The 22,955-nt window shown below is 41.6% G+C and overlaps 2 protein-coding genes across 2 annotated transcripts; both read right to left on the bottom strand.

Annotated features, from left to right (window-relative positions):
- LOC8057541 (ribosomal RNA small subunit methyltransferase H) lies at positions 252 to 3,523 on the bottom strand. The gene is made up of 5 exons (XM_002451464.2): positions 2,970 to 3,523; positions 2,555 to 2,836; positions 2,392 to 2,460; positions 1,207 to 1,399; positions 252 to 910 (listed from the first exon to the last, which is right to left on the bottom strand). The coding sequence occupies exons 1-5, from the start codon at positions 3,357 to 3,359 to the stop codon at positions 507 to 509; spliced, it is 1,338 nt and encodes a 445-aa protein (XP_002451509.1). The 5' UTR covers positions 3,360 to 3,523; the 3' UTR covers positions 252 to 506.
- Positions 5,245 to 17,525, bottom strand: LOC8069945 (probable histone acetyltransferase HAC-like 1). Its single transcript, XM_021459155.1, has 17 exons — positions 17,075 to 17,525; positions 16,700 to 16,956; positions 16,247 to 16,352; positions 15,833 to 16,109; positions 15,010 to 15,510; positions 12,574 to 14,351; positions 11,608 to 11,904; positions 11,228 to 11,506; positions 10,197 to 10,325; positions 9,909 to 10,109; positions 9,608 to 9,750; positions 9,223 to 9,535; positions 8,933 to 9,072; positions 7,042 to 7,120; positions 6,574 to 6,963; positions 6,194 to 6,411; positions 5,245 to 6,085 (listed from the first exon to the last, which is right to left on the bottom strand). The coding sequence occupies exons 2-17, from the start codon at positions 16,912 to 16,914 to the stop codon at positions 5,974 to 5,976; spliced, it is 5,178 nt and encodes a 1,725-aa protein (XP_021314830.1). The 5' UTR covers positions 16,915 to 16,956; positions 17,075 to 17,525; the 3' UTR covers positions 5,245 to 5,973.

Here is a 22,955-nt window from a genome sequence, read left to right as displayed (position 1 = left end):
TTCAACTGTAAAAATGGCATGCGAGTTAAACCAGTTAAATAGTATATTAATCATGTACAAGTACAACACATACAGCACATAAGTATCTCCCTCGCATGGCGGACAATAGTATACAAATATCGCATGGCCGACAATAGTATACAACCATATTAGCTTAATTAATCTATATCTAAATTATAACTATTAATATATTTCAATTCCAAGGATCTAAATGGGGCCTAAAGTGATTATCGTGTCTTGCAAGTGAATGGTTTACAGAGTACATGAGCCGATATACGTGAATGGAGTTCAGAAACTGATGCAGATACAGTGAGATTTTTGACTAACCTAAGCCTCTAGATTTCTTGTCGAGGATAAATAGCACCACATCCGACTGAGGCAATTTTTCTGTTGATCCAGACTGCAGCTGGCTGTGCACACAAGTGAGAATCCATTCACATTTCTCTGGCTATAAAAAATTACACACCAATGTGCTCAGGAATCCTTCAAAATTTATCCCAAATTATTCAGTTCTTCTGAATAACTCTAAGCTTTGCGCTTCTGCACCTCTGATTTAGTTTTTCCTCCTCTTGCGAGGGGGTTATTGGTCTTTTTGTGAGGACAGTTCCATTCCTTCCTTGCACTCTCTGGCCAAACCATGGTTCATCTTCATTTACGATGTCAGTGAGCGCCAGGTCATCTTTGTCGTCTTCTTCATCATCTGCTTCACCCCCATGGATGAGCTCCAAGAAAGTCTTCTTCACAATTCTGTCCTCCAGACTGTGGAATGAGATTACAGCAAGACGGCCACCTGTCGCTAGGCAGTCAAAGCATGAATGGAGTGAATCTTCTAGAACCCGGAGTTCATCATTAACTGCAATCCTGAGGGCCTGAAACACTCTTGTTGCAGTCTTAATCCAGCCTTGCCGCCCTGTAGTTTATCAACTATATCAAATGTCTTGCAAAATTATCTTCGTTTTGCTTCTTTCGAAATACATTCTACTATATGCTACTTGCTACATAAAAACAATAGTAATAAAACTTGAGAAACTGCAAGCAGAAAGGAGAAATACACTGAAATGAAAACACCACATGGCACTTCTGTAAATCGTTACTATTTTAGAACACTGAATTTGGCATTCAAAACCAAAAGAAATGAACCTATGCATACATTGACAGGAAAAAAAAACACCTTTAGTGGCAACATCGTCGAAAGATTACACCTACCGCTTGAGATGCTACACATCCTTTGGATTAGTTTGACAAGATCCCCAGTAGAGTGCAAACCGCCCGTAGCTCGGGCTTTAACAATTTGCTTCTGAACTGATTGCCAGTTGCTTTCCTCCCCATATTCACGCAGGATACGCCCAAGTTCAATCTCCGGCCAAGAATTCAAAATGTCCTCTGCTCTTAAAGTTGCCTGTATAATTTCATGTATAGGTAAGAGTGATACAACTTGAAGACAAGACCAAAGTTGATCTGAACCTTTTGGACATAGCAACTGTTTAGTGACTAAAAACATGAATTGACACGATCATTCTTTGTTGTAAAATCAGTTTTAAAATTGAACCACGGACATTGGAAGTGTAGCATATAAAGTTCTAAATTGATTAATTCGACAAAAATGATACACAGAGTATGTTCAACATCTTTTCTTTGACTGCGTAGTGGCGCAACAGCTTTGGCATATATTATCTCAAGTTCTAAAAGTATAGGTAGGGAGCAAACTTGAAAATATAGGAAAGTTCTGGTTTAGCAATAAAAAGCATGGGGTTCTTAACATGGTAACTTCTGCAGCACTTTGGTGTATCTGGAAACTTAGAAATGATTTATGCTTCCAGAGAACTAGGTGGAAAGGTATGGATTTGGATTTGCTCTTCTTGAAGGTAGTGGCTATGGTACAGAATTGGCTAATTTTGTGCCAGGCAGAGGAAAAAGATTCGCTGTTGAAGAAGATAAAGGATATCAAGAATCTGGCAGATTTAGTGTTGTGGCTTCAGAACTGATGCATCAATGGGACTGTTCCTGGAGTCAAGTGACGGCGCAGACATTTCGCAGCTACAAGATGGAGAAGACCCTCACGATGAGAGCTCCTGGCTCCGATGTGGCGATGTCAGCTGTTGCAGAGGGCATCAATATCTGAAGTCTCTACAGTTTCGGTTGCTGCTTAAGCATGTGTTTGGTCGGTTTTGAGTTTTGAGATGGATTTGTGCTTAACTTTCAGATTGGTAGGCTAATCCCCTGTGCTGCAGTGGTTTAAACCGTCATTTGACTTCAGGTAAAAGACTGGGGTTGGCCCTAAAACTTTTAAAAAACACCTCAGTATTGCAGGAAGAAATACTCTTTGAACACACATTATCATAGGAGTAGAATGAAGATTAGACCAGAAAAGACGAGCAAAGTAACACTGACCTTAGGGTCCATGCGCATATCAAGAGGGCCATCCTGGAGTACACTGAATCCCCTATTTGATCTATTCACCTGATGAAGTAGTAACAAGATGAAATGTGAATCAGCAAATGGGAAATGCAGAAACCTTGCAATCACTATTCATATTTTTAACTTGATGACTGACCTGCATGGATGACATGCCAAGGTCAATGAGGATACCATCAACTCCAGAAGAGCCAACCGCCAGACTCTCATCCACACTACCGAGAACTTGCTTGATGTACTTGAAGTTCTTGACATGAGTGTAGGCACGCAGAGTCTCCTGCAAGACATCCTCTTCCCTTCCATTCGCTTCCCTTTCCCTACCAGCAAGGAAGGTCTCAATGTGCCCACGGCCAATCTCCAGGGCAGATGGGTCGACGTCCATGCCAATGTACAGCTCCAACTCCGGGTGCGCCTCCATCATCTAAACCACAAAGCCCGAGAGGCATTTCGTCAAGCAGCAAGCGGGCAAGAGCACTCAACAACATCGCATCGAAGACGTCGTGGGCAGTAGAACAAAAGCAATGGAGCACGAGAACGAGTGAGTGGATACGCACGGCGAGGGAGTGTCCCGCGGCGCCGAGGGTGCAGTCGACGAAGGAACGGAGTGGGCGGGGCCGGCGGAAGGCGGCGAGGACCTCGCCAAGCAAGACGGGGACGTGGTGCTCGTGGGCGCGCCGACCGTACAGGTCGGCGTCGAAGGAAGCCGCGGAACGGGTGCGCCGTTTGAGGTGCTCCTCCAGCGCCCGCCTCTGCTGCCGCTCGCCGCCCTTGACCGCCTTCGCCTTGGACTTGGGCTTGGGCTTGGGCTTGGTTTTCCCCGTGGCCTTGCACGAGACCGCATCATGCTTTCCGCGGCGGTGTGGTGTCGCGACGGCAACACCGGCGGCGAGAGGGCGCGCGTGGAGGTGGAAGGAGAAGAGGCGTCGGGCCGCCGCCACCGCCATTGCCGCCGTGGCCGAAGCGAGCGCGGCGCGAGGCGTGGATAAACACGCAGGAAGCGGGACCGCGGCAGTGTGGCCGTCCGCCGTCCGATGCAGGACGGATGGTCTGGATAGGCAGAACTGGTCACTCGCACTCAATTGCCGGCTTCAGCAAAAATCATACTCCCTCTGCCGCTAGGCTGATACGTCGTCAAACCACGATCCAAAGGGCAAAGAAGATAAGTCACTGAAAGTTTAAATGCCCATATCTGTAGATTATGTTTGATGAACATCCACTATAGTTTAATGTTGTGCAATGTGAACTAGTGTTATGTCAGGATTTAGAAATCGTTTAGGACAGCAATACGGTCTACAAAACACAACTTCAACAACTTATTTTTAAAAAAAATATGTAAGAAAAAATGATATATGTATATTTTTATGAAATTTTTTTCAAGACAATTCTATTTAATATAATTTTCATATTTACAAACTCAATAATTTAAAAATTATTGATGATTTATATTCCTGATGTTTGAATTAAACGTTGTCCAAAACAACTTCTAAATCCTATACGGAGAGAGTACGTTTTTGTGAGAAGTGAACTTGTGAACTAGGGCCTTGTGTTAGTACCCTGGGTGAAAAGTCCTTTGACATTATAATATTTTTGTTTGTATTTGATAATTATTGTTCAAGCATAGACTAAGAGCAACTCTAACAGTTTTGCAAATTTTGTTTGGCAAATGTTGTTATTTGTCAACTCACAAAACAATATGGGAAGGGAACAAAAAGGACATCTCCAAATGTTTGACAATTTTGACTTGGCAAAAACAAAATTCTACTGGTTCTGAAGATCAACGAAGAAGCATCAGGTTGTCAGCTTGCTATAAAAGCACGCGCATGCAGAATGCCAAGCCTATTCTAGGTGTGCATAAATACCAAGAAAGGAGGAGAATTTGTCAACCTGCTATAAATGTCAAACCCAATTGCCAAACCGTTGGATAGGAGATTTTGAGAGTTTTGACAAAAAACAAGAATGTCAAACCTATTTGCAAAACTGTTGGAGTTGCTCTAACTAGGCTTAAAAAATTCATCTTGCAAATTATTTTTTTATTTATATTTAATATTTTATGTATGTGCCACAAAATTCAATGTGATGAATAATCTTAAAAAGTTTTTGATTTTCGAGTGTAACTAAACAAGGTCTAGGTGAGTTTCTATGTGACATGAATCTAAACCAAAGGTTGCAGTTTACTTAGGCCTTGTTTAGTTCGCAAAATTTTTCGTTTTTGGTACTGTAGCATTTCGTTTTTATTTGATAAACATTGTCCAATCACGAAGTAACTAGGCTCAAAACATTCATCTCACAAATTACAGTTAAACTGTGCAATTAGTTTTTATTTTCGTCTATATTTAATGCTCCATGCATGCGACTAAAGATTCGATGTGACGGGAAATCTTGAAAATTTTTGCGAACTTACAAGATTCCCTATTACATCGAATCTTGTGGCACATGCATGAAGTATTAAATATAAATAAAAAGAATACTAATTGCACAGTTTACCTGTAAATCACGAAACGAATCTTTTAAGTCTAGTTACTCTATGATTGGACAATGTTTGTCAAATAAAAACAAAAGTGCTACAGTATCAAAATCCAAAAACTTTTTGGATCTAAACAAGGAGTCCCTGTTAATAGGCGGCCCCTGCATGGGGTTTGTTCGGTCATCCTCTCAAACTTTTTCCTTTTTTTTTTCTTACCAGGTATCTCATCCCCTAATAAAAACAGGATTAACCCACCCTTTCAACTTCATCCTCCATCCTCCGAACAACCAAACCGAACTCCATTTGCGAGATACTACAAAAATCATTTCGTCAAAAAAAAACACAAAAATCTGAGAGCACAAGACTGCACATACCACGCCTTATACTTTAACAAAGATGGGCCACCTGCACTAGGAAGAGGAAAAAAAAAACCTATGGAGCAGTACAGCTACAAGAGAAGACATGGAGGATTTACTTTGCTTTATATTTTAACAAAGATGAGTCCTACAAAATGGGGGGCAGAAATAAACAAATACTTGTCCAATAACGCCCAGCCCTTTTTACCCTTTTTTAACCTATACCCTCTCCTGAACTGAGACAAGAAGAGACTGGAGAGGGGGGAACAACAGCTACACCAAATTTTCTGCAATACACGACTGACAACTGTCCAGAGACACCTATTATACACCATCAGCAAGCAGCAGCGAGAAGATCAGTTCAGCTAGTACAGGTCAAATCAAAGAATTCACCACACCCAAGGGTTGTAACGCGCCCAGTCGACGACAACATCAGTGCAGTAAGCAGGGTGTAGCTGGTTAGCACTGGAGAGGGTGCAAACGAACAGTTACAGCCTACGGTGCACCCTGCTGCTTCAGCTCTTTGGAGGAAGGCGGGCGGCTCCCGAACCTATCTGTTGTTAACCATAGGCAAAGGGCGACCGAGACCTTCGTCATAAGAAATACATGTGAAGCGGCTGTTCTTTACCTACCAATCCTATAATTCAACCATCCCAAGCTTTCTCGGTGTGGGAGTGAGGAGTGCAACCCTTCATACTTCCTATCCTCTTTCCATAAAGTATACCTGTACAGAGGCAACTATTCATTTGCGGCGACTTCCGCCGCTCTTTGCCTCATCATTTCATTTACAGCAGCCCTCCTCCTGGAATCAGACTGCTGTTGCAACCTTCTAAGATGCTCCTTCAGATCTCTGTGCATAGTTTACCACAAGTAGTCAGGTCTATTGCAGATGGCAATGCTATACAAGTAAACACAGAAACGGTATGTATATGCACAAAAGAGGAGGGCTTCAACAAACCTGCACCGCGGCACATTGCAATCTGAATCTTTGCAAGCTCGGGCATGGAGTTGAAGCATGTACCACATTTTCTTGCAAAGGACACACCCTCCTGAAGCACGCGTTTTGCACTGCATCCCATGACGGAATAGTCCCTTGACTTTTCGGCAGTTAGGATACTGGCAACTACCAGAGCGGCATGTCGACGCATGTACCAGAAGATCAAGCATCTTTCTTAGCTGCAGCATCATGAAAAAGAAAATAGATTTAGGCATTACGGTTTACTGGTATGGTTCTAGAAAGTGGAATTGCGACACATATAACCGAACTTAAATCACATCTCTTAGCAATGGTGGAACAAGAGCATAAACTTAGTGGGCAACAACTAAAAGAAGGCTTACCTGCTGAACACGCATTTGCCGAGCTTCTGCGTTTTGAGCATCACGGTCAGCAGCTGATGGATGGTTTGTTAAATTGTGAGGATGAGTAACCGCTCCTTTTTGGAAACAAGCATTGCACACATCAAAATCTGGACAAATCTCACACCGCCAGCCTTGACCAGTTTCAATATCATGACAGCAGACATTGCACGTAGTGACAAATGCTGGTGCAGTTGGATTGTGTAGGTGGTACAACACCATCATTGACGAATGCTTTGCGCGGCGAAGTGTGTCATACTGATAATGATTTCCTTGGCAAAGACTAAGGAATGCCTGCCTGGTGTCAAAAAACTCACTTTCTAAGATGTCATCTCTATCTTTGGTATCTTTGGGCACCCCGACAATATCAACCTAAAACAGAGAGAATCAAGTCATATCTTGAGAATCTATTTGCTCTAGTTCTATACTGAGAACAAAAGGGTATAGTACCGGATGAAGCATATGTGTGTCTCTACTATTACTCGGGTGCCTCTCCCTGTCTTCAAGTTGTTGTTCTGCATCATAACACCTGGACCAACAAAATATTCAATTTCACCAAAAGAACTCAAGCAAGAATTATATAGTTTATCTGTCTTGAAAAACTGTATACAAAACTAGTAATTAGTGAAAGAAAATTAAATGGTGAGGACAAGTTGACAAGGGGAATACTGTTAGGGCTGGAAAAAAAGCTACCAGCTCAACAGCTCCCTCGACTTGGCTTGTTAGTGGCTTGGTTCGACTCGGCTTGTTTACATTTTTCAATGAGCTGAGCCAGCATTCCAGCTCATGTAGTTAACGAGCTAGCTCGCGTGCTGGCTCGTGAGCCTAACAAGGCAAAGTTTTTGGCCTTGAACTTATATCAGTTCTGTATAACTTGATGTCTTGCACTCTGCAGTTGGTTGATAGTTGGACCTGGACCTTGGAGATATGTACTTACTATGATGTTATCACTTTATTTTAAATGGATGTATAGATAATCATTAAAGGATGCATCATGTATGGTATGGAGCATGAACCATGAATGTACGGATTAGTGCTTTAGTGCATTGTTGTATTTATATATGTCAGTATGTTTTAATCTATTTGTTTGATTTAAGGCTTATGGATGAGTTGTTTTTGCATTATTATTATTCCTAAGTTAAATAAATGTAGAGATTATGTTTTCTGTGATTTTATTGCCTGGCTAGCGAGCTAACGAGCCAAGCGGAGCTGGGCTGGTTCGTTATCCAGCCCTTATACAGTTGTGGCCCAATTTTTTGAAGACTTGACTTTGGGTGTCTGGTCATTTATTCTATTTGCTAAGACTTTGTGCCGAGAAAAAGTAACAAAATAATGATCACTAATATTTCTATATAAAATACTCCATCCATCCCTAAATAATTGTCTTTTTGCTTCCCTAGAAAAAAAGTTTGACTAAATATATAAAAAACAATATTAATATTTATGGTAAAAAATTGATATCAATAGATAGATCGATGAATCTATTTTCATAATAAATTTATTTGGAGATACAAATGTTGCACACATTTTCTCCAAATCCTGTCAAACTTAGTACGGAAACCAAAAGCGACATTTATTTAGGGACAGAGGGACTATAATATTAAAAACCACATATGGCTCAATGTCAAGCTGTTTGGAAATGGTCATTGTGAAGAAAAAAAAACTTTGTACACTTTGAATTTCAAATAAATGTCTCTACAGCTGGAATGAAAAGTTTGTACACATGGGGAAAAATATATATATATGTAAATTTGTGAAACAAAACAATTTACAGCTGAACACAAAATTATATACCTAAAACAAGAAGATTTTGTAAGTGGAACAAATAACATATTGGGTCGAAGTTTGTACATGTGGAAGTGGAACATAAAATTTTACACCTCAAACAAAAATTTGTATACCCGCAGCAGAAATTGTGATAAGCACCAAGAAATTGATCTGAGCAAAGAAAAAAACTGTTTCGATAAAAAAAATATTGTTCCAAGCAAAGAGAAATGTTCTGAGAAAGAAAAAAAAAGTTCTAACCAAAAAACAGAAACTGTCTGATCACCAGAACTGATCAAGGGAAAACGTTTTGATGAAATAATGATTAATTGAGCACAAATAGTAAGTTTACAAGCAAATAAAATATGCGCAAGACAGAAGTGTCTGGATGAAAATAAAATATTCCATGGAATCATGATTAAATTATTGGAGCTAACTCACATACGTATTTAGTGATCATATGTAACAAAAGAAGATAATTATAAACTGGTGGAAAATTATATAGCAGGATGGATAAATCATAAATCAAACATGTGCAGTGCAGCATGGTCCAATTATGCCAAAGAAATCAACTTACTTGTCACAGATGTGAAAGCTTCTGCATTGATGACAAACCCAACGTCTTCCAGACACCATAAGAACACAACAGTGACTACATGAATACTGTAAATGGACCATAATGAAATCTTCCTTCATAGGATATATAGTTTCCCCAAGCTGCATACACAAAATGGAGCATGGTAAGTGTGTCGCTCAATTAATACAAAATTGAAGTACGTAGAAGAGAGACTTAGGGTGGGTGGTGAAACAGGAGTATACTTTAGAGTATTTATGAGAGCAGGAAGTACACAAATCAAAGAAGCTTACCTTTTGCATCAACATAGCATCCTTGGAAGCATTCCCACTGAGATCAGTGTGGCCAGCAGCTTTAAGAGCTCTTTTTGTAATAATTTTCTTTGTCTTACTCTTTTTCTGAAGTTTGCGATCATCTTCTTCTTGTCGGAGTTGATTGATCATATCTTCTGCAGCTCCTGGCCAATAATCTCCATCAAAGTACGGCAAGCGAGAAGCAGTCACCTTAGCCTTGCATTCCCCCATAGTAATGAAGAAATGGTCATATAGATTTGTCAGCTCAACAACAATTTCCTCCTTAGAAGCCTTCCGAAGCATAGATAAGTACCTGGGTGTAAAAGACATTAGAACTGGTGGACAATCTAAAAGCAACAAGACCAATTGGACATCTAAAGCTTACCACTCACGCAGTTTGTCAGATTTCGGAGTCTTTTGAATCTCAGGATGGCAATATAAGATGTAATCTTCACCCTTCAAAGGTGGGCAAGCCCATATGTAACAACTTGTGAATCCCCGTAGCTTACAGTATTCAAGATATCCTATCTGTACACAATGGGGACAGATTAGACCAAGAACAAGTGCTAGCTAAATAAGAAAAAAAAAAGTTTCCTGTCATATGGTTTCCTACACAGTTTTGACCAAAACCTGGTAAGGCAATAATTCGTATTAGTCACAAAAGGTCAGCATGGATGGTAAATTACCAGAATTTCATGATACACAAATGTACGCAAGGCCTCTCCAGATACTGTTCTAATCTCAGGTCTGAAATACTTAACAGAATCCAAGTACGACAAGTAAACACGGCGCTGGTTCGGGAAAGAGCATTCTGCACCAAATTCTTGAACATACATTCCAAATAGACATACTTCCACACCTTCTATTTTCTGGAACAAGAGAACAGCCTGTCCAATATTTCATAAACATACAGTTGCAGAAATTAGTGAGTGTGACTAGATTTCATGCTTCAAATGACAAGAATGAATTCTTACCTTGGACTTGTAAGGGAACTCTGTAGGGTAGTTGTCTTCTTGAAAAATTTCCAAAAAGCGTGGTTTAACCTCCAGCTTCTTATCCACTGATGAAACAACTCTGACCACAAGTCCTTCCGCTCCAGGAATCTAACAAGGCATAATTAGAAGTGAACTTGATGGAATGAAACAAAATCATACCAGGGATCAAACTTGATGGCAAAAAGAATAAGTGTGCCATAATGCTTCATACATGGAAAAAAAGAAGTACCTGACAGTATGTATACAAGGAAAACTAGCACAAAAGTAAATACATAATTTTATACCAAGGTAACTTAGCCTGCTATCTAACGTGTCATCCTATTTAGCCCAAATAAGAAACCCAACCACTTCACAAAAGCATGCTCTGCATCAATACAGAGGAAAACCTGTTATGTGCAATGGTTCTTGTCCACTTCACCTATGGTGATGTTGGAAGCCGCCAGCCTATTTGCTATCTGCAGTTGACTTATATTCTCTTATTGATAGGCAGCAGTCCCACCTCCAAACCAAAGGCTATTACTATCTTTGTAAATAAATGAGAAAGAATGTACCGACAAAAATATAAAACTAATGCTTTCTTGATTCATAAAACTTTTATCTTAATGAGCAAAGCCCGTTGTGCTTGAGCGTCCAAACTACACTAAAAAAACTTCCTTGCCATATTATGTTTTGTCAAGAACTAAAAAATCAGGTAAATAAACAAAGCTCGTTGTGCTTGAGTATCCAAACTGCAACAAAGAAACTACTTGTTGATTTGGTGTCCGACTTGTAGTTCTTCATATTACAAATCTAGGACAACTTGCAGAATAAACACCAACTTCTCGCGAGTTATACTGGTAAGAGCAGTGTGCTCAGGGGGGTTCTCCCCTTGTCAGTCCGCGTTCGAATCCTGGTACATCCTCTTAAGGTAAATCCGAGTTTTTTTAGCAGAATAACCATAAATATATGGATCATGTGTTCAGATTGATTTATTTGGCATTGTTTCCTCAAAGAAGATCTAGTCTACTAACCTCATCAATATTTTTGCCAGCAGCAGCTGCACGGTCCTGTTTCTCCTGCTTAAGTCGTTTAAATAGCCGATCTTCTATATGATCACTAAGAACAGTTCTCGGCAAATCTTTTGCCCCAAGAACAGCACTCTGTGGTAAAGGTTTGCGCAGCCCGCGTTTGACCTCCTCAACATAGCAATTGGGGCAAGTATATTCAGCTTGTCCTCCATCGTTCCTTCTTCCATTAAATAGAGCACAAATTTGATGTTGCCAGCATTCACATTTGTCACATTGAACCCACTGCAGAATGCATGATTTGAAAATGTTTAGCACAAAAGAAACATATCAGAAACTTTTGAGCTTTTATGACACCACCGTATCAATGGAACTGCACAACTTACCCATTCTTCCGTTTCCTCATCATTTCTTTTCTTTTCTAACTTTGCCTTCGGAAATGTTTGGCCTTCAACCTCAATAGTCTCACCACGAGACTCATTGTAACAAGGGATACAGAAATAATGGCGTGTATCGCCAGTACCCACAGTGTAGTATGGTGCGTTTCGCTTTATCCGAGCTCCACAAGGAGAACAATATATTGGTGGAGGTTCAAAAGTAAGTTTTTCTACTCTACAGAGCTGGCAAGAGTTCTCATTCTCAGAATGACCAATAGCTTGATTCTTTTCAGCTTTAGCCTTACTCTGTCAAAAGTGGAACATGTAAAAATTAGCTCCTCTCAAAAATACATTGTATGGTTAAGGCACAAGTTCCACCAGAAGCATTATAAAACAGAAGTACGAACAGCAGTTTTAGCTAATAAAAAAATGCTGTATTTGCAAAACAGTACAGGATAAAGATCATTCCTAATTTCTGACGAAGAGAGGGTAAAATACTTTATTTGCTAAGATACAGTAACACAAGTTACAATGTCTTACATGCTAAGAATAAATTCCCGCAAGTCCCATCCATCTGAGAAAACAAGGAGTTGACTAAATCTCATTTAGTCCCTGGCAGGAAAAGAGTTTTCTCTAAAGTAACTAAAATAGAGCTTGCCAGCTTGGCAATACTATATTGTAACCCCATTCTTTAATTATATTATATTATAGTCTAGTTAATAAAGTAGTGAAGGCACAAGGAGGAGACGAATTCATTACCCATTGGTAAAAGCCTTTCATGACCAAGAATCATGTTGGGTTTCACCTCTAGCCTACCCCAATTGCTAACAGGCAAGCATGAACCACATCTTTCTAAGGGCAATGCTCAGTTGTCTATAGCCTACAGTTTATAAGTGGTCCAGCAATTTTGTGATTTTGTCAAAGGAAATGAAATGCAACTATGCAAGTGGGTACTTTCAGTTAAGAAAATCATACCTGACCAACCCACAGCCTTAGACTGTCAATATGTTCCCTTATTTGTTCTGGAGTGAATAATTCAGTCATAGAAACGCCCTTTATTTTTGGTTTTCCTGATTTAGACACGGTCGCATCAGTTGGATCATTTGTTTCGTTCTTAACCTCAAGGGCGGTTTCACTTGTCTCTTTGTCAACCGACAAGTTTTCTTGCTTGATATGAGAGTTCATCTCAGTGGGAACACCAGGAATCACATTGTGCCTTGATGTAGTCGCATTTCCATCAATACCATAACTATTTTTTATGGGCTTTTGAGGAGCTCGTATGTCAGCCTTTGCATCTACCTCTCGTTTCAGATATGCTGTCCTGTTATTGTGCTCAAACTGCTCAGGCTGTGTTTCCTGCAATGCAAAGCCTGAGTTTACATGATGATTGGAGACTACAGAGATATCATTCTCTGGGCCACTGGGTGATGGAGGATGCATCTTTAAACGTTTTGGGACAGATGGTTGATCATCAAATGCTTCAGCTGACACTGGGTCAACGTCCATTCTATCACCTTCTATCCCGTTCATGATTCTCTGAGGCACATTTTGTTGAGCAAGTTTTCTAGACTCAAGAGCTTTTTGCTTAGATGCCTGTTCAGTTGATTGCCGCAAAAACTTCCTTACAACGCTGCACACAGGACATTGCTCATCAACACAAGTTTTATAATGGTGAGACATCGTTTTTGACTTACTGCAGCTCCTGTATGAACAATCTTTCCTTTGACAGTTCTGAAAATGCTTCAAAAGCTCCTGCACCTGAACACAACCATGGAACTTACAACTTCCAACAGGATATGTGCATGTTTTTGCATGAAACAGTAACAGCAACCACTTTATCTGACGGAAGTAATGGATATTTCCAGTAACCTGTTCAGCTGCGGGCTTCGGCACTGCAGGATCAATAGAAGTTGCAGTGCCATTAGAAAGACGCCAATCTGATGAAAATGGTTGTTGTGCTCCATCTTGTGCCATTGTGCTTTGACAAAAATCTTCCTGTATTTGCTTTTCGAGTGTTGAATTAGTAGTGACAGGAGCCTTTTCCATTGTTTGAGGCTGCCATTGAGGACGTAGCATTTGCTCTGTCTGCGACCCTTTCAGCACATAGCTTACAGCATTGGAACCGTCATCAAGATGTGGATTAGAGGGCAACAATTGCTGAGAAACATGTGAGGCAGAAGGATGAAAATTTTGAGAGCTAGATAGATGACCAAGCATCTGCCCTCCTTTAACATTGTCAAGAGCATTTCTTTGCTGGTATTGACCCTGGAAGCTTGGAAGGTCACCAGGATCACTAGCTTGTGAAGATACCAGTTCAGTTTGTGGCAGAGTCCCCTGTTCTGGTAGTTGCATTGAATGGGTGGAAACCATTTGAGACTGTTTAAAGGAATTGTTCCTTAGCATAGCCTGCTGATGCTGTGGATTTGGCTGCTGTTGATTTATATGATACTGATTTTGAACAAACTGGGAATTAGGTTGCACCTGATGCTGCGGCATTGGGTGCTGGCGTAGTAGTTGATCATGAGTCAACTGTGGTGACTGAAAATTCACCTTTTCTGTTTGATCCAAAACCTCACTTTTTATCTGGGGCTGTTGCTGAATAGACTGAATGTTTAACTGATTGGAAACCAACATCTGATTCATTCTTGATCTAGACTGCAAATTTGCAACATTCATGCTCTGACTATTTGCTGTGGTTAAAGGGGTAGAGCCAGTAGCATAAAAGCTGCCGGAACCAGCCATATCAACTGATGCTGCACACAAAAAGAAATTGAATTTATTTCATTACAATGCCACAGTTTTTTTCAATTATATGAAGAAAACTAAACGCAAGAAAAATCAGTCAATTCGAAACAGTAACATGCCAAGCTGTACCGCCTCCCCAAGCAAAGATCATATAGGTGTATGCTTAAGAGAACTTTAGACCCCCTCAATTATGTACTGCAGAAAGAAGAGGGATGTCATGTTGCCACTATTTATTTAGAATCACTATTCATTAATAACATTTCATCTATCATCGTTGAAGTATCAACAGCAAAACCATACACGCCTACAAGGCTCCATCTGAAGATATCCAGACTGGTGCTAAATACTAGATAGATTGGTAAAAGCATCACCACCCTGGATAGCAACACATTACTTATAAGACTGGCAATTCCAGCAGCAAGGAACTATAAGAAGCTTAAGGTTTTATTTTTCTGAGTTTGCTAACTGTCAAATAATAATCGAACCGGTCAGTTTGGGCAACAATATAAATAAATATATACAGGCTCAAGCTTCAGATATAATCATTGAGACTTTCTGATTGGTGTCCTTTACAAGCATAACCTCATGTTATGGCTTATAGGAAAAAAAACACCCATAAGATGGCAGTGAAAAAGAGGACGCAGCGTCAAAAGGCAGCAAGCTTACTCGGTATTCTCTGCTGAGGGTGCTGATTGAATTGCTGCTGCAAAGGTTTGGGCGAATTGCCATAAGGGGATATGTTCATATATGCTTCCGGTGCTGTATTCCTATTTGTTAGCTGCATATTTGACCCATGCACTCCTATTCCACCATTCATGTGTCCATCTGATAAACCATATGCAGATGAGTTGTCCAACATGCTTGAATGCATTCCAGAATTATTGTGGCCCGCAATATGCTGAATTTGATTGCTATTTTGGTTGCTAGAAAATTGCTTCTGGTGCTGCATATGTGGCGCCACAGCTGACTCACCGTTGAAATATCCAGTTCCATTTGAATAGTCAGGATTTGAAGGTACATTCTGTTGATTACTGAATCCTGGAGTTGGGATCATATGAGGTAGTTGTCGCTGAACACCAACTGAACCCATTGTAGATTGGACGTTATTTGTGGTAGAATTTTGTGGAATGTTGGTATTTAAATGCTGGTACCCATTAGACATTGGACCTGCATGGAGGAATTAAGAGTGAGCAGGGGCAAATAAAGAGACTGCCAAAACAAAACTAAGAATATATGGTTGACCAGTTAGGCACTGCATAAGTTTCAGCTTATTGACTTGGTAAAATAATCAAATCAATTTCAAAAAACACAGACACCAAAAGGCATGCTTCCTCTTTTAAGATATAACCAAAAGAAATTTGAGTATAAGGAAGATAAGTGAGACCCTCAAAGAGGTAAGTCCTTTTTCAGCATACAGGCACTAGATAATGGCTAGAGATCTTCAGTTAAACAGAAAACAGGCCAAAAGGACTAGTAAAAATATATGCACCTTGCATCGAGACACCCATGTTAGCATTCTGAGGAACCATGCCTCCACCAGACGAAGAAAGGGCATTGTTGTCCGTGACATAAGGAATCCTAGAATTTGCACTGGTGCCTTGCGTCATACCAGGGGTAGGAATCATAGTACCATAGCCAGAGGATGATGCTATTTGTCTTGTCATTTGTGGGTTTTGTTGATTGTGTTGGTTCTGAGCGCTCAAGGTCTTAATAGCAAACTGCAATTGCGGCTCAACTGGTCCCTTCATCATATTGTAGTAGTCATTCTGCTCAAACAATACAGGAACAAAAAACAAAATGGCGATGAAACAGCAAGATTTTATTTTTGCTCCCCAGAAATATACTTGATCTCTAGAATATCAACAAAGCCTTGCAAAAGATGAAGGGAATGGGATAGCAATACCTTGTTTGGGAATTTTCTGTACAAGATCTCCTCAAGCCGCTTTGCCAGTTCTGGCAACCGCTTCCGCCACTCAGCTGATGATTGTTTCCTCCCTATATATTCGAATCTGCAAGAATAGTAAAAAAATGTCATATACCTCATATAGGGTTGAAGAAAATCGTTCACAAACCTTTGGGCAATTATAGGAAGGGAAATCAACAAACCTCGAAAATTTTAAGGAAAGCCAACAACATATAATGCATCCATTGTCGCATTCGTAATTATGGCAAGGAAATAAATTTATAAGCACAAAGTTTGATAAGGTAATATTTTTGTCGGGGCATGTAGACAATTTGGATCTGGCACTTGGTATATGTGGCCGTTCAGCCAGTCTGAAGCTCACTAACTCAGTGCAATCAATACCTGACTACAACTGGAGTATTTAGAAGTCAACAGTAGTAAATAAACACATACATCTTTTCACGCATAGTGGTCCGAAGCATGACGAAATGCTGATCCGTTCCCGAGAGCGCTGCCATCTCCTGCATTGGCTGGTGCTGCGGCAGCCCATCAGCGCCACCAACACCAACACCAACGCCGACGCCGACACCGGTGCCGGGAACCTGATTCATCTGCGCTGTCTGCCCGGACATCTGCCCAGACAGGTGGGCAGCCTGCCCCACATTCATCTTGGCGGCAGGCGGAGGCTCAGGTCATCCCGCGCGCGGTAGCTGGACAGAGGGCACACATATATGAGCAAGAGAGTGAAGCCACACGTGAGAGAAGGAAGCGACGGTAAAAGAAAAAAAGAACAAACGTGAAAGGAGCAAGCTTTGTTCAAGCACACACCGCGGTAGCAGGAAACGGCCGTCTATCCTGCGCGGAATCCGAGGCGGGGCGTTTCCCGATTGAGCTGGAGCAGCAGTGTGGCAGCGGCCGCATGTATCAGCAGGCAGCAGCCCAGCGAGTGGAAACGGCGCCCACGCCCGCGCGGGGGCAGCGCAGCTCGCGGCGATCGGCGCCCGAGGCGCGGGGGGAGCCGGGGCGTGGAGCCCGGCCCGCGAATTGCAGACCCCCTAGGGTCGGCCCACCCGAAACCCTAGAATCCCGGCGGGGCCGCGGGAGCGTGGGGTCGGGGGCGGCCGCGGCGACGGGGTGCCTGAGATTCCGTACGGCGGCGAGCGGCGGCGGCCGGCGGCGGGAGCGGGCCGAGGATGCGGAGCCGGGCGTGGCGGGGAGTTCGGGGGGGATTTGGGAATGGGGGAATTTGTTGGGGCGGGGCTTGCTGCGAGCGACGCGGGGAAGGAGAAGGGGGGGGGAGGGGAACGGGGACGAGGAGGAGGAGGAGGAGGCGTCGACCAATCGCGGATCTGCGCGGAATCGGGCGCGGCGGGTCGCTGCGGGTGGGCCCGGGAAGTGGCGGCTCTAGGCTCTGGTGCTGCGCGGCGCGGGGGTGCACCGTAAATGATTGGGTGCAAAAATAGCAAGCGCAGCAGACTCTCGCTTCGGCTCGCCGGGTTCGTTTCGTTGCATTACAATTACACACGTGCGTTAAGGGTGTCTGAGGTGAGCTGCTGAGGAGATGGATGCTCGTCCGGGGCTTTGGGCGCTCGTGTGTGTTCGTTCCTTTTTTTTTCAGATCAGATTCAGACACGTCAGTCGAGTTGGGTATAGTATAGGCACTGCAGCGAGAATGCAGCGATGGTCCTTGGTGGACAAATAACGTCTTTTTGTAGGAAAGAGATCGTCACTGCTGCTGCTACTTCAGGAATCAGATTGGTTGAAGTAGCCATAACCAACTTCCGGGGCACACGATTGTAGTGTAAAGCTACTATTTCAAGCCGTATGCGGATAGGATAGCAGCGTTCCACGTGCTTCAATTTTGACTTTATTTACTGATGATGATGTTTGAGTTACCAAACTTTGTGTCTTTAGTACGAGTAGGTTTTCAGCTAAGTGTGATTTTGTACTCACTCAATTCTAAAATATAAGATAACATACTTTAGTAATCTTTTTATATATTTCTTTTGTAATATATCTAGACATAGTGTGTAGCAAGTTTTTAGAAAAAAAAAAATAAAACGTCTTATAGTTTAGCAGTGCACAACCTTTTTGTCACGGTTCTCAACATCCTACCATCTCATGTCATTATGCTCGTGGCAACACTCGACATCATCAATACCCCTCAACAATCGCCTAGACACATAGTTGACCACCACCTTTCGATTATGCTATCATCGACAACAGTGGCACCAACGTCTCTTTGGATAAACTAAGTCGCTTGACAATTTGTTTCCTTTATATTACATATATTATTCAATCATCTTACTTCTACTAAGTTGGCCTTCAGGTTCCCTACGGACTCCCCTCGCCCCTTGCCCAAAATGAGCCTCACGCTCCCCTCCCTCCTTGTCAACGAACCCACCATTAAGCGCTGTCGAACGCCCCTGACACCGCCGCCTAGACACCAGACCATGGCTAGCCACCTTGAGCCTCGCTCGGAACCCTAGGTCCCGCTCCATGGGTGGACGACGAGGAATGGCCACATCCCGAAATGAAGCATGAATTGGATTAGGGAGGGTGTAACCGCGCGGCTGGCACGCAGTGGCATAGCTCCCCTGCTCGGTTTCACCCCACGCGGCATATTGTTAGTTGCTTTTCCTACTGCGTAATGCTTTTCGTTGCACCTATGTGCTACAACGACTCAATACATTGAGATGTTTTCTTTGTCCAGCCCAAATAGCTCATAAAAATATACATTGGCCCTACCCAACACAGCCAAAATCCTTTTTAGCCCCCTAGGTGCTTCTAGATCCGTCGCTGGGTGGTGCGTATGGCTATATTCATCTAGAGTGTGTTTGGTTTGCTGGATATCCCTAGATGGAAGATGGTGGTCTATGGATAATCGTTGTTTGGTTCGCTGGACAAGCTAGATATGGATATCTTTGCTAAGGGAATATTCTCTTAGATGTTGGATACCTCCGCCACAAAAATTTTGCCTAGTGAGCTCATCAATCTTTTCTAATATGTCATTAGTAAATAATTAAGGATTAATAGTATGTTATATTACTGTTTAGCAATTATGACATCAAGATTAACCTTGATAATTGCTAATATATTAATTAGTGCATGTTTTAATGCTAATTAGGATAATTGTGGTGTTAATTAACTTTTTTATTTGTAGATTATCATGACAAATTGATGTTACTGTATAATTATTTAGTGTATAATTACTTGTGTTTTTAAATAAAATAAATATAAGGCCTTGTTTAGTTCTAAAAAAAATTAACTTCAGGTACCATAGCATTTTTGTTTCTATTTGGCAAATATTGTCAATTATGGACTAACTAAGCTCAAACGATTTATCTCGCGATTTTACACGCAAACTGTGCAATTAGTTTTTATTTTCATCTACTCCTTAGTCAAGTATTTTTCATTCCATCAATTCTCATCCATCTAACTAAACAAAAAATAGCTCATTCCATCCATCCAACTAAACAAAAAATATGGATTTCCATATCCCTAAATCTATGAATGGTCATATCTCATCCACCCTTACCCCTAGCTGATATAGATGGCAATTGGCACATTACCCGTGGGTAGGAGACACATAGACTCGCACTCGCGGGTTGAATCCCAAACCTGCACCCGCACCCGCAAACCGCTCCGGTAGAAGTCTACACTCACGCCCGTACCTACGGGCACAAAATACCCGCGGGCGCACCCATGAACTTGCAGAATAATAATACATGTATAGATTATAAAAAAAGAAGTTTAAGTATGAAAAACAAAACTACCTAACACTATACCAACATAAAAATGGTTCTCTTATATATAAATAGATATGAGGGAGAAAATCATGAATCTATGTTGCTTTCTTTATATATAGTATAATAAGAGGCTTACATATCACAAGGTTGGAGCGGGTTTGCGGGTGAAACAGACACGGTACAGGTTTTTCTATTCTCACAAGTTTTTATCCACTGGGTTCAACTACAAACTTATAACACATCCGCAGGCACAAAGTTGCACTCGTACCTTCGTTTAGTTCGCAAAAAGTTTTGCAATATTTTCCAGATTCTTCGTCACATCGAGTCTTTAGACATATGCATGAAGTATTAAATATATACAAAAATAAAAACCAATTGCATAGCTTGGTCAAAATTGACGAGACGAATCTTTTGATCCTAGTTAGTCTATGATTGGACAATATTTATCAAATACAAACGAAAATGCTACAGTGTCGATTTCCTAAAATAATTTAAAACTAAGTAAGACCCAGATTTTTACCCGCAGGTACGTGGATAATCTGTACCCGTAACCATCTTTGCTACTTAGAGCATCTGAAGCGCCCCTGGTAAACCAGGAACTCAAATGTGATACAATACTAGTCCCAGGAGGCTAGTAACACATTTATTACATCAGATAAGTTTCAGCGCAGTAGTCTTGGAAAGCGTGGACAAGGAAGGCACGCTATAATAATAAGACACCAAAATACAACACAGGTCCAAAGGATCCAGAAACAAACGATATCGCCATCGAACATCTGACGAGTCCCAATGCCACAGGCTTAGTTGGGTGCAGACACGACCTTACTCGAACGCCACTTCGGGATCGAAGTCCGGATCTTCCTCTGTTTAATAAAGCAAGGGTGAGTACAAAGTACTCAGCAAATCCAACTTTACCCTACGGAAGGGGATAACAGTATATATGCATATGGTTAAATCAAGGATGAGGCTTAGTTTTATTTGCATAAAGCTATCTTTTTACACATGCAAGGTTTCATTTCACAAATACTGTTGTAAAAGAGCTCCTTTTCCACAAATGATAGTATTTCTAAAAATGGGGGTTTAATCACAATTTTAAGTGTTGTTGAACCCTTGTTCCCACAACACAATGGCAGTCAACCATTTATTTCCAAAATCACACTCACTCTTATGTTTTCACTCATACCATCCCATCTAGTTGTTGAAACCAAACCATAACCCGTCCGAGACCGCGGACACGGCTATCCAGATAGATTTACACTCTGCAGAGGTTGTACACTTTTCCCACAAGTAGGATACCATAACTTACACCGTCGTGCAAGCACATATCCATCAAAGTCATTACCCTCCATAGCTAAGTAATGGCGCTCACCACGGGAACACTAAGGCCACATCTCATGATACCACAATAATTCACAAAGCTCTTTTCATATATTTCCACAATTTCACATACATCACTTAGTGTCCCGTTGCACACCTGCCTCCAGGTGATTGCCATACTAACTAGAGGGATTTAGACTAAGCCTTTCCCATGCAAGGCGAGTGGTTGTACGATAAATGAGTTAGGCAAGATGAATCATCAACTCAGTCCTTAATCGAGACAAGGCGGATATCTTCACGCTTAACCCCACAAGGTATAAGCCACAACACCAAGACATCCTCAAAAGAGATTCCATCCGCCCCATCTCTATAGTAATCACATCTATAACTTGTTCATTAACCCTTTCATAATACCCACAATTTATTTTCACCACTCACACCTTTTACTTTTAAAATCATTATATTTGGGAAAATATAGCGATGAGTATCCAGGATGAGTAACAAGTCCTAAGCATACTAAATAATAATATTTCTGTCATAGCATATTATTTGTTCCTAGGTTCGAACAAGACAATTACCGGGTAATATCAATTCAAGGATGGCTATTCAACAGGTTTTAACTAAGCAGCAAAAATACTTCGTACATATATCGTACATGCAATATTTAAAACGGCTTCTACGGGTTGTGTTTAAAAATAGGATCAATATGCATCAAAGGGGATCGGTTGGACTTGCCTCCGTCGGCGTCCTCAGCAAACTCCTGCTGACAGTCCGGGTCCTCGGCGTCAAACTCGCGGTACTCGTTTCCAACGTTCTCGTTTTCCGGCTCGTTCACTCCGTCAGCTAAAATACGCGACGAACGACACAGACAACAGGCACAGATAAATAATCATATAAATTCAAATGAGCTCCAAAAATCATGAAATTAATATGGGAGGTAGGTCATGATTTTAGATGAATTTAGGAAAAAGAATTATTAAAATCAGAGTTAGCATGTGGCATTTGTGAAATGGCCGGAATTTAATCATGCGAAAAAGGCTAACGATGATTAAGGAATGGATGCTTCACGTGGGCATTTGTTTGGCTGGTAGTGCATGTTGCATGCATGCATGTACTATTTGGAGTTAATGCTTGGCCCACACATGCATGGTTAGAGAGAAATTAGCAGGGGTCATTAGAACTCTTCTGTATGTCATGGTTCTATTCGTGGAGTTCTTGGCAGTGAACCGGTACAGACAAATACATGGAAAAATACAGAAAAATACTACAGAAAGACAGAGAAGAGCAAGGAGATGCTCATGAGCTGCTCACCTCGTCTTGCGACGACAGTCGAGCTCGGCTTGTGCGTATGGCCGTATACGGTATACGCGAAGTGAGAGCGAGTGAGCGAGTGAGTGAACGTGTTTCTCGGGTGGTGAGAGTGAGCACCCGAGGCTGGCTTTTTATAGGCCGAAGCGCTCAGCTGCGTGCCATTAAAAATGCTACTGTAGCGCATGGTCGGTGCCTAATTTCATGCGAAGGACGATGTCCCATTTGCATGCACGTTGCATGCAAATGGACGGTGCCTAATCACCATGTCCTTTGCATGCAGGTGCATGCAAATGGACGGTGGCATGCTTGTCCTGCATGCATGCATGCATGTA

This window comes from Sorghum bicolor, chromosome 4 (assembly GCF_000003195.3).
Source record: "Sorghum bicolor cultivar BTx623 chromosome 4, Sorghum_bicolor_NCBIv3, whole genome shotgun sequence".
Classification (NCBI taxonomy): domain Eukaryota; kingdom Viridiplantae; phylum Streptophyta; class Magnoliopsida; order Poales; family Poaceae; genus Sorghum; species Sorghum bicolor.
This window is presented reverse-complemented; position numbering and strand designations above follow the sequence as displayed.

Bases quoted from the DNA above. Each gene is read 5' to 3' on its own strand.
- LOC8057541 (XM_002451464.2), bottom strand. From the start codon at position 3,359: ATGGCGGTGGCGGCGGCCCGACGCCTCTTCTCCTTCCACCTCCACGCG. The intron at 1,400-2,391 runs GTCAGTGTTACT...GAAATTATACAG, and splicing joins ATATGCGCATGGACCCTAAG to GCAACTTTAAGAGCAGAGGA. The intron at 911-1,206 runs GTAGGTGTAATC...GATAAACTACAG, and splicing joins GATGTGTAGCATCTCAAGCG to GGCGGCAAGGCTGGATTAAG.
- LOC8069945 (XM_021459155.1), bottom strand. From the start codon at position 16,914: ATGAATGTGGGGCAGGCTGCCCACCTGTCTGGGCAGATGTCCGGGCAG. The intron at 9,536-9,607 runs GTAAGCTTTAGA...TTTTACACCCAG, and splicing joins TCTGACAAACTGCGTGAGTG to GTACTTATCTATGCTTCGGA. The intron at 9,073-9,222 runs GTAAGCTTCTTT...TTGTGTATGCAG, and splicing joins ATGCTATGTTGATGCAAAAG to CTTGGGGAAACTATATATCC.